Source organism: Chenopodium quinoa, unplaced genomic scaffold (assembly GCF_001683475.1).
Source record: "Chenopodium quinoa cultivar QQ74 unplaced genomic scaffold, ASM168347v1, whole genome shotgun sequence".
NCBI lineage: Eukaryota > Viridiplantae > Streptophyta > Magnoliopsida > Caryophyllales > Amaranthaceae > Chenopodium > Chenopodium quinoa.
The window spans coordinates 2,770,447-2,782,454 of record NW_018744718.1 but is presented as its reverse complement, the minus strand read 5'-3'; the positions used below and the strand labels follow the sequence as shown (position 1 = coordinate 2,782,454).

Sequence of the window (12,008 nt, the reverse complement as noted above, 5' to 3'; positions counted from 1 at the left end):
TCAGTTCAGCTCAGCTCAGTTCAATTCAGTTTCGTTCAGCTCAGTTCAGTTCAGCTTAGTTCAGTCAATGAGAACAGGCCCTAACTCCGTTACACATTATTTGCAACGATTTGACATAAAGTAGAGAGGAAAAATGTCTAATCGTTGCAAATAATATGTAACGGAGGTAGTATTTTACATGTCTAATCTATTTACCTTATTTTCACTTGTTTTAATAAGAACAGATAAGTTCAGTTTAGGAAAATAAGTTCGAATAAAGGTTGTTAAATTCAAATTATAATTAATATGAGTTTTAATAAGGTCTAATAAGTTAGTTTGGATAAGTAAAATTCAGACGATTTGAACGCACCCTAGCTTCGTCTCGATTTATATTATGATATTAAATTTACATATATAAATGTAATTTACATTTTACGACTTTAAAATTATGCAGTTAAAAAACAAAGAAGGTTGAACAATTTAAGTGCAAGTATATTTATAAATAATATCTCCGTTATATATTATGTGCAACTTTTGGGCATTATTTATGAGATAAAATATTCAAAAGTTGCACATAATATATGTAACAGAGGTAGTATAAAAAAAATTGATCACAAGAACAAAATAATGCAATTAAATCATGAACTTATTCCTAAGCAAGAATCGATCCACGAGGACAAACCGACAAAGGGCTAATGTTTTATACTACTCCGTCTATATTTTTTGCTTGTTTCATTTGCATTTTTGCACTGTTTATTTGACCTACTTGATTAATATTTGTGACTTATGAAAAAATATAGTCTTGTGAGTATTTGTTAGAATTATCTCAATAAATAAAGTATTAATTTTTAATTGTTATAATTTATGCTTACTGATTATTAAAGATATACTGATCAAATATTTACATCGACATATATGTCTTGGAGAAATGGAGCAAGTAATAAAATACAAAGAGTATAACTAAGGCAATAAACTCAGTTCTAAATTTTATTTGCATTTAAGATAACGAATTGAAGATAGTTTAGTTGGACATAATGGTACTGTGGAGGAAAAGAATGTCAAAATAAACGTGAATCAGTTCCGAGCGCCCGTTACAAAGCCTATGGCCCACGGGCTATCCTCAGTAAAAATCCAATAATTCTTACGCTTTTGTAAATTATGATATTGGCTACATATACAATGAACGATGGTTTGATCATAAAACTCAATTTGTTAATCTCATGGTGCTTAACTACTACGTAATAGATATATAGTCCCTAAACCGGTCATGGGCTAGTGATGCCATGCCTAAGTTCCAAATTACCAGCGAGGCACGATCTCCATAATCTAGCATGAATTGTGGTGGGCTCGGTCAAGTTGGTCGGTGAGCTAGCCAGCCTAGGGATCGGATCTACTATCTAAAAGTTAAGTACTCCTTTAAGGTTTGCTTAGTTCATCTTATTTTTTCTTATATAATTAAATCTAATTTGGTTTGATTTGATCTAATTTGTTTGTTGATTTGACCAAAATTAGACTTTACTGTACAGTAATCTATAAAGAAAAAATATATTTAGTGGTGTCTTATTGGATTTGTAATAATGTGTACTCGTTTTAGCCTCGTGCAATGCACAGATCCATAATATAAGATTTAATAATTTATTAATAATGATAGTCAGTTAAAATAGTGTTGATTGAAATTAAATGACTAATGTAACACTTTTTTTTAAGAAAATTTGAATTTATTTAATGTTTATTACACACCTTATAATTATAATTTTACATTAATTTTAATGGATTTAAAAATATATATATATATATGTAAATAACATTTATTAGAGAAAATTTTCACAAAACTATGCCAAGTGTATTACTTTAGTATTATATATAGTATAGATTTTCTTAATATATAATTTTTATAATTTTTTTCAACATAAAATTAAAAAGATATTTAGCAATAAAACAACAAAGTGTGTTTTAAAGTTTGTACAGCCCGTCTTGTGTGTTGTTGGCCACACCGTATGACCACTTATAAATAAACAAAGTAACCTCTATAACACTAACCAATTATATCTAGTAATACTGACTAAGTAGACCTGTAACACTGTTTGAGTAACCCTTGTAACACTGACTAAGTAACGAGTAAATCCAAGTTACTCAATATGAGTAACAATTGTGTTACTCGAGGGTAAAAATTGTCTTTTTCACTTAATAAAGTTTGGACAATAATGTAACTTCCTTTCTCTTTTCCCCTTTTCAGTTTTCACCATTTTCCTCTAGTTTCTCATGCCTCTTTTTGCCCGTGCCCTAAAATTCTCTATTGAAGCATGAAGTTTGTTCTTCACCATAGAAGTAGCTTTTGAGGGTTAATAGCTTCTGGTGACTTAATCAGCCTTCCTTGTTAGCCTAATTTAGCCCGAACTAGGTTTCTGATTGCTTAGTCGGCCTTCCTTGTTAGCCTTTTGTTGCGGAATCGTGTGTCATTACGTTGCTTCGTTGTCCCTGGTTGTCTAGTCACTTTCGGTTGCATGGAGGAGGGAAAGCTAACAAGAAAACTTTAACACCTACCCTTATGGGTTAACCATGCTCTTTATTTCTCTATTTTTTACCTAGGGTTTTCGTTGGATTCGATGGTGGAGCTGCTAGAATGGGACGTTGGAAATAGTGGGATTGGTTTGTTGTGGTGTTGGGTTGTTGTATGATTTCTTGGTGAAAATCTGCCATTATAATTGAGAAAGGAGGGAGGATGAAGAGGGGGAGGAAGGACGAGGAAGGAGGGTGACTGAATCAGCAACAAAATTAAAATTATAAATTATTGTTAAATTCACTATTATTTACAATTTATGTAATTTGAGTAACACAAATTGTTACTCATATTGAGTAACTGAGGCTTCCCTTAAAGTAACCCCCTTAACAAAAACCAAGTAACCCTATTACACATATGAAATAATCTTTGTGACGACTGGCCACACGGTATGGCCAGCCACATACAGAGTATAAGAATTTGTGAAGATTGTCATAACTTATTTTTTTCTGATTGATTCAATCTTATATTTTCATAAATTGAAGTAAACATAGCATAATACGTGATAAACGATTTTTGTTTATCCCAGAGATTAAGTGGGGCTTCCTTATTTTTTTATAGGCAAATACAAGTTCATCTTCGAGATACACAATTATTGTTTACCACATGTCATTTTAATAAATAAATCAATAAAATTTTCAATAAAAGCGGGTCCTACAGTTATGAATCTTATGATGACTGGATAAACTTATCGATTTATTTAACAAAATGCCCACAGAGATTACCCGGGGCTTCCTTTTTTTTTTTTTTACCATTAACACAAATAGAGGACAAAATTTTGCCTGTAATTTCACTTCACTTCAATTAAGGTCTATTCAGTTCATTTTTGCTTAATTCAATTCACCTCTAATCACTTTGTTCATTTCAATTTAATTCAATTCACCTCGAATTACTTCGGAACAGGCCCTCAGCCAAAGTTTCATCCGAACTCCCCTAGGCGCCCGGCACTACTAGCCTACTATTCTGATTCAACCGCGGGTTCCCCCTCTCTCTCCTCTCTTTCATCTCATTCCATCCAAAAACCACCGTCTTCATTGCCGTCGACAACCTACCATCACCTCTTCATTGCTTTCACCGCCACTTCCACCACTTACATTTGCTTTGGTAAGTTTATGCTTCGATTTTCGATCAGTTAGGTTTTCTAATTAGGGTTTATCGCTGTAAATTGAGTACGATTCGATATGGACTGTTGTTATGTGATGGATATTAATGATTATATTTGATTGTTTTTGAGCTTAGGGAACTACATTGTTTGAGTTGCATACCAAGTGTTCGGTGAAATGCATGAATGAAAATGTTTTCATAATTTTGGGTTGTTGTCTACTTTTATTGATAGTAGAAGTAGAATTGTATATTTACAAACACTGATTTCAGCTTAATTACACCTAAGTTTTAGAAAAGATCGGTTTCAAGACTTTCTGATTTTTCGGGGTTGAACCCTATATTACATGAATTTAGGTCAAAAATTTGGATTGGAATTAGAGATTAGCCAATTTGCATAATGTCATAGCTTTGTTGCCTTTGTATATTGTATTGAATAGAAAACCGGGCTTTGTAGGAATTGGCTGAAGTATTCATTCTGTAGTGTAGCAAGTAAAGTGAGAATTGGGTTTCAAATTCTTACCATGTCATCTCCGAGAGTGCGGTTATTGTATTGAATCGAAAGGAAATATAATGGAAACAAATGGGAAGGTTTATAGTTGTTGCATGTTTGAGTTTGAACTGAGTATTATGTGATGTTTTAAAGCACTATATGATCATTGTTGTCCTTGTTGAAGGATTTAAATATGGCGTCAACTGGTCAGCCACCATCATCGCTGAAAAAACGCGATTCTCCAGCCACAAGAGAAGGAGATCAACTTATTATAACCCCATTAGGTGCTGGAAGTGAAGTGGGACGATCTTGTGTTTATATGTCCTACAAAGGGAAGACTGTAATGGTATAGACTGCTCACAAACTTCTACTCTGTTAGCGGGACTAAATGTTAATACCTTATCTCGTTTTTGGTTACTTAAATCATTCATTATCTTCCTTCCAGTTTGACTGTGGCATTCACCCTGCATATTCTGGAATGGCTGCTTTGCCTTACTTTGATGAAATTGATCCTTCAACAATTGACGTCCTTCTGATTACTCAGTATGTTTTTCTTTCCTTTTTCAGCTGATTTGTTCAGACGTACAACTTTGTTTTAATTTTGCTAAGGTATTTGCATGCGTTGAATTCTACCTTTGTCCAATTGTTGTCTTGTTGGTAAGGCCTAAAGATAATAGGCCATTCTCTATACCTTACAACCAACTTAGCAGTGTTGTATTCTACTTAAAAATCTACAGTGTTCTTCTTACTACTCCTGTTTTTGTTTGGTTGCATCTTGCTTTTCTGTGTTGTTGTTGTTGTTTTTTTTTTATTTTTTATTTTTTATTTTTTATTTTTTATTTTTTTATAAATATTTGATTCATTCCATTGATCCCGCATCATACCTGCAGCTTTCACTTGGATCATGCTGCATCTCTTCCATATTTCTTGGAAAAGGTTTGTGTTTGCTTGATCTGTAATTATATACTTCAGAGGACACTCTACTTGTACTAACTCATTCTCTGTTTCTATTATCAGACTACATTTAAAGGCAAAGTTTATATGACTCATGCAACTAAAGCTATCTACAGACTTCTTTTGTCTGATTATGTCAAAGTCAGCAAAGTTTCAGTTGAAGACATGCTGTTTGATGAGCAAGATATTCTTCGTTCTATGGACAGAATTGAGGTTGGTTTTCTCTCCAAATTGCATAGGAATGTTATCATTGTTTTGGAATTGCCTCTTTTTTCTGTCTTTGTTTTAAAAATTAGTTTAGTATCTTAATTGCTTTTCTGAAGATGAAGGCCTTATTTGGCAACAAGGTTAGCTGTGACTCTTGTTAGATGTTTGTATGAGCTAGTTTGGTTTGACTAGTTGCTTGCTATTTATGTAAAAGTGTTTGGTAAATAGCTGCAAGCTAATAACTATTTAATTGTGTAAAATGATCAGTTAGGATATATCATATATTTTTAGCTATTATTAGAATATTAGTTTGAACAAACTTGGTATTAGTATTATTTGATCAGCTTTAAGATAGAAGAGTAATATCTTTTTAACTGCCACAAACCTATCATCAAAAAACTGATATTAGTAGCTTTTTCAAAATTAGCCTTTTGAACTCAAAACTTTATAATCCCCGCAGCCAATTATCCAAACACTCATATTACAGGTTTTTGAGTTAGTCAAAGTTCAAACCTCTCTTTTTGCCCCAAACCTCTTCTATCCAAACACCCTCAAGCATATTGAATTGATGGTGTTGTTATAAACTTATATTGAAATAATGATCTACTAGTCACCGCACTTTCATAGTCAATAGAGTTCCACATGGCTTACTTTTCCTAACAGATAATTAACCGGCAAATAGGATTTTATACTGGTTATTTGACTTCCAACTTATCCATTTTCTTACGGGTTAGCTCTTCTTGTATCTGTACTTCTTTTGACCATCTTGGTACTTAGTTGTAGCCGTGTGGATTGAATCCATGGTGTCTTAAGTCATGAATGCCAACATTATAGCTACAACACGCTTAAAGCCTTTTACGGTGCTTAGGGCAATTGTTCTCTGGAACAACGGAAGAACTAAGAGTCTTAACAGATTTTTTAAAAAATATATTTTTCATTTCTAACTAGGGGACTAATGGACTATGTCATCTATGTGTTATATATATTTTCTGTTTGCATGCTATCTTTTACCTATGCCTTGTAATAGTCTTTCTCAACCCTTTCCCCTTGGCTTGTTTTAGCTTTTCTATATACTTCCTCCATTCTTTTTTAGTTTACACGTTTTAACTTTTGATGCTATTCAAAATTTCAAATGCACAATTTTAACAATCTTTTTGTGATTTATGCTTAAGATAGATTATAGTCATGTCTCATGTGGCATTTTGTTAGATTCGCGTTGTTGCATATATTCAAAATGCCCAACTTTTTATAAGTTTAATTCATTGAAAGATATTTATGGTTGAAGTTTCGCGTTGGCATACGTCATAAAAGAAATGTGTCAACTTAAAAAGAACAAAGGAAGTATATTATTAGTGTTGCCATTGTCATTATTATCATTGTTTATTATTATTGTTTATTTATCATTATTGCTGTACTAGCTTTTTTGCATTTAGTTATACTAATTCAGAAACCTAAGTATAACTTGAAAAAAGTACCAATACTCCCTCTGGCCTTATTTATATGACACACTTTGGTTTTTTTTGGTTAAATTACTATTTAGACCCCTTTTCTTGCTCACAAATATATACAAATGTTAATAAATTAGATGTTGTTGGAGCTTGGAGTTATAGTTATGGATGTTTTTTTTCTTCAGAATATTAACTTTTTTCAATTCTCACTACTTCCTCCATTTCTTTTTAGTTGCATTACTTTAAAAATTGCGGCCTCCTACACTATTTTTGGAGATGAGAGAGTTAGAGGAAAAGAAAATAATAGACCCATTTGATAGGAGAAAGATAAAGAGAGTTTATTAATTAAAAAGGAAAGTGATGATCTATATTGAAACTCCCTGTTTTAGAAGGTGATGAATCTAAAAAACACAGAGGAAGTAATAAATAATAAAAGATAATATAGGGGGTAGTATTTAAGTTTTTTTTTTTTTTTTTTTTTTTTTTTGGGAGTTTTGCACTTGAATTAAGGTGACAAAACCACCAAAATTCTAGTATTATTGGAAATGTGAATGTAAGTTTGAAATGATGATAGCATTGTAGAGGGAAAGAAAAGAAGGGGAAAACGAGGGAAGAGAAAAGGAAGTGAGGGGTGGAAATAGTGAGCTTCAATTTTCCTCTCAAAATTTCCCGAATGGAGGGATATGATTTATTAAATGATAAAGGAAAATGGATCCCTCTAATCCTTTTCCCTTATCATCCAACAATGGAAAATTAATCCCTTACTTTCCCTTTCGGCCTTTCCTCCCTTAAACTTCAAATCTTTCTATCCAAATATCGTGTTAATAATGGTAAGTTGTCAAGAACCGCTTCTCACACAATGTAATTAAGACTAATTAACGCAAATTAAGGTTAAGCTTGAGTAATTTGATTAGACAGGAAGCTCAAAAGATTACAAGATAGCAATAGCTTGAGGCTATTAATCTCTAAGTAGCTTTAGGCTACAACTCTCATGAGAATTCTCTCAACAATTTTCTGGATAAAACGGCTATTACTACATACCATACAATTTATACTCAAGCTCCAATATACCCTAAAACTAATACTAGTTGACTTACAAAGCTTAGGGAACATCAATCTTTTTGCCATGGTTACAAAGTGGTGTCTCATCCTTTTCAAGCTTGTCTCTTTCCCAATTTGGCTTCCTTGACAATTGCTACTGCTCTCCTTGTTCCTCCACTTCTGTTGCTTGCTCTTGCTGGTTACCGTTGTGTTTGATTTGTTTTTGTCCTGGACCCAATTCGTGAGCTTGACTCTTCTTGGACCTACGGTGATAAACCTTAATGGGCTGACCCAATATTGGGTCTATCACTTAAGTGTTAGATAGAATCATTTAAATTTTATATTGGAATTGTAAAATTAGTGTTTTACTACATTTCACTTCACATTTGGAAGTTACTAGTTAACACTCAACAGTGATTAGCAATGTTGCAGTAAGAATGCATTCATCATGATCTCCTGTCAAAATAATGACAATATAAATAAAATATTCTTGATCTCTCTAAGCTTTGTTTGTGCTGCGAATCCATGTTTTTTATATGTTGCTTTGTGCATGATTAAGTTCCCTATAAAAGAATTGAAGCATGGACATCTTGAGGAAGCATGCTGTAGGATGGAACTGTAAAACAACCATTATTTATCAATCACATCATGGAATAATTACCTGGGGAAAATGAATCTGATTACTTAATTTTGTAGCGAAATATCATAGCATGTTAAGTATTAGCTTGATTTTATTTTTTGACTCTACATGGAATATTGTCCATTGATGACTTGTTTAAGACATTCCCATGCAGCGTATTTAAGAGTCTTTATGTTGAAATGCATTCTGACATAGTGATATGGTCAACATTGATAATGTATCATATCATCTGTAGGTTATTGATTTTCATCAAACTTTAGAAGTAAATGGAATTCGTTTCTGGTGTTATACTGCCGGTCATGTCCTTGGTGCAGCCATGTTCATGGTGGACATTGCCGGAGTGAGAGTGCTTTATACTGGTGATTATTCCCGTGAAGAAGACAGACATTTACGTTGTGCTGAGACTCCTGAGTTCTCTCCTGACATATGTATAATTGAATCCACTTATGGTATTCAGCTACATCAACCTAGGCACATGAGAGAGAAACGCTTCACTGATGTTATTCACTCTACTGTTGCCCAAGGGGGCCGTGTTCTTATTCCGGCATTTGCTCTTGGTCGTGCTCAAGAACTGTTATTAATTCTTGATGAGTATTGGTCGAATCACCCTGAGCTTCACAACATCCCCATATATTATGCTTCTCCTCTTGCAAAAAGATGCATGGCTGTCTATCAGACCTACATAAATGCTATGAATGACAGGATCCGCAGCCAATTTGAAAGTTCAAACCCCTTTGACTTCAAGCACATATCTCCACTGAAGAGCATTGAGAACTTTGATGATGTCGGTCCCTCAGTGGTGATGGCAAGTCCAGGTGGGCTTCAGAGTGGGCTGTCCAGACAGCTTTTTGACAAGTGGTGTACAGACAAGAAAAATACATGTGTCATTCCTGGGTATGTAGTTGAAGGGACGTTGGCCAAAACCATCTTAAACGAACCAAAGGAAGTGACCCTGATGAACGGTCTTGCTGCTCCTCTTAATATGCAGGTCCGTTACATATCCTTCTCTGCTCATGCTGATTATTCTGAAACAAGTGCTTTCCTTAAAGAGCTTATGCCTCCCAACATAATACTTGTTCATGGAGAGGCTACTCAAATGGGAAGGCTTAAACAGAGTCTCATCGACTTGTTTTCTGATCAGAATACCAAAATTATGTCTCCTAAGAACTGCCAGTCTGTTGAAATGTATTTTAGTTCTGAAAAAATGGCAAAAACCATAGGAAGGGTCGCTGAGAAAACCCCTGAAGTTGGTGAAACTGTGAGTGGTTTATTGGTGAAGAAAGGCTTCACTTACCAGATTATGGCCCCAGAAGATCTTCACTTATTTTCTCAGCTATGCACAGCTAATGTTAACCAACGGATTACCATTCCTTATTCTGGTGCATTTGGTGTTTTGAAGCACAGATTAAAGCAGATATATGAGAGTGTTGAATCTGGGGTTGATGAAGATTCTAATGTTCCAACATTGCGGGTACATGATTCTGTTACTATAAAGCAGGAGTCAGAAAAGCATGTATCCCTCCATTGGTCAGCTGATCCAATCTGCGACATGGTTTCAGATTCAATAGTGGCTATGGTTCTAAATTTGAGCAAAGAGATGCCAAAAGTAGTGGTTGATTCAGAGTCTGAAAAAACTCAAGAAAGTCAGGAGAAGATGCAGAAGGTTGCCCATGCACTTCTGGTATCACTGTTTGGAGATGTGAAGTTAGGTGAAGATGGGAGATTGGTGATCACTGTTGACAACAACGTGGCTTATCTTGACAAACAGAGTGGTGATGTTGAGAGTGAGAATGAAGGGCTGAAGGAAAGAGTTAGAACAGCATTCCGACGTATCCATAGTGCTGTTAAGCCTATTCCTCTTCCTGCTGCGTAGCTAACTACTAACACCTAGACTTTTTTTATTTTAATTTGAGAAGTCAATAGTGGTATACAGGTTAGAGTATTTATGGTGAGTCTGTATCTTGTTTGATCTTAACTTTGTTCTGGACAGATTAAATGTCCATTGTTGTACATTTTATCTACCAATGCAGTTTGTTTTGCCCCTCTTTTTGTTAATTTAATGAAAAGGATTTACAGTTCACCTCATTCTAATTGGAGAAAAATAAGTTTATAAGCTTGATACACAAAAAGATGTAAATCAAGGGGTAGTATGGTCATTTCAGCTAATAAATAAGGGATAGCTTTGCCATTCCACCAAGACTTAGTCAATTTATCTACGTAGTACAGTACTTTTTATTTCTTAAAAACTGATGGCTGATTTATCCACAATTGTTATAGGGTGGAAGTAGTTATCCTAATTATTTAAGTTGATAAAAAAAAAAAAAAAAAACCCATACGCTCTCCCTTGCAAGATAGGGTTTCCTCCTCGAAAGAAAGTTGACCTCCATCACCGATGCTGATCTCCGACACTATGGTTGAGGACCTTTTTCTAAATGCTCTTCGTCTTGACAACGACGATGTTGAAGTGGTGGATTTAGGGGCTGGGAAGGTACGAAATTAAAAAAAAAAAAAAATAATAAGTTGATATTTTTTAAAAACAAGCTAAGTAAAATATATCAAGGGGTATATCTGACTTTATTCTCATTAAGTTGGGGATATAGTTGTCATTTACTACTAAAAATGCTATTAGGGTGTTGTTTGAGTTACTAATGTAGGTAGTGAGGTAGAAGTAGGAGAAGGGGCGACAAAGCCATCAGACTCGCCGAAAATGCTTTGTCTTTTTGTTTTAACGGGTCGGTTTATAGTTTTACACACTTTACTAATAGAGTGTCTTTTTGTAAGACGGACAATTTACAGCCGCGAAGTGGCGTTTAAGATGTGCGTCATGGTTGATAGGCAAGTTGACGAAGAGATGGTGGTGGCGGCGATGATGGGTTTCGACTAGGAAACAGGGAGATCGGTGGTGGCGGTAGTGGGTTTTGGAGAGGAAATGGAGGATATCGGAGGAAATGGTGCTTCACTGGTGAGAAGATGGAGGAAGGTGGTGGCGACGACCGGGTTTATTTCATTAGAGAAAAAGGGGATGATCTAACTCAGCATATGAACTTGAGCTTGCATTGTTGTTTTTATTTACAATTCGACCAATAGACTAACAAACTTCGTTGATCTAAGTTTGATGGGGCTCCCTCTTTTCTATATAACTATATTACTCGTACTATGTATACTTTTATATTCCCTTGGTTGTAAGTGCCTAATTAGAGTTTAGCACGTATCACATAGTGATGCGTCACACATGCTGATGCAAAACTTTGACCAATAAAATCTTAATTCATCAATAAGTATATTATAATAATTAAATATTAATAATCTATTCATTACAACGATTCCAACTAGCACTCAATTTTTTTTTTCTTATATATAATTCATAAGCATTGTTTAAATTGTCAATGAGACACTTGAAAGAAAAATGAAGAGAATATTGAATACTACCTCCAACCCTCTGTTAATTTACGTATTATTTGTGAGATCTAAAATATTCAAAGTTACAAGTAAAAGTTACATTATCGCAAACAGTTCCCGGCGAAAACGAACAATCAGAAGATGGTCCACTTCCAAAACTCCCAACTTAAAAAATTAGGGTGGAAG

The 12,008-nt window shown here is 34.3% G+C and overlaps 1 protein-coding gene across 1 annotated transcript; it reads left to right on the top strand.

Annotated features, from left to right (window-relative positions):
• The first annotated feature begins 3,169 nt into the window (after nt 1-3,169).
• LOC110703384 (cleavage and polyadenylation specificity factor subunit 3-I-like) lies at nt 3,170-10,508 on the top strand. The gene is made up of 6 exons (XM_021881185.1): nt 3,170-3,643; nt 4,318-4,479; nt 4,579-4,676; nt 5,024-5,069; nt 5,151-5,300; nt 8,659-10,508. Exons 2-6 carry the CDS (start codon nt 4,327-4,329, stop codon nt 10,294-10,296), a joined length of 2,085 nt encoding a protein of 694 aa, XP_021736877.1. The 5' UTR covers nt 3,170-3,643; nt 4,318-4,326; the 3' UTR covers nt 10,297-10,508.
• The last annotated feature ends 1,500 nt before the right edge of the window (nt 10,509-12,008 follow it).

What these genes read in the sequence shown, in the direction of transcription:
- LOC110703384 (XM_021881185.1), top strand. Translation starts at nt 4,327, where the DNA reads ATGGCGTCAACTGGTCAGCCACCATCATCGCTGAAAAAACGCGATTCT. An exon ending in GACGTCCTTCTGATTACTCA is followed by an intron (nt 4,677 to 5,023) that starts GTATGTTTTTCT and finishes TCATACCTGCAG; the next exon opens with CTTTCACTTGGATCATGCTG. An exon ending in TTCCATATTTCTTGGAAAAG is followed by an intron (nt 5,070 to 5,150) that starts GTTTGTGTTTGC and finishes TTCTATTATCAG; the next exon opens with ACTACATTTAAAGGCAAAGT.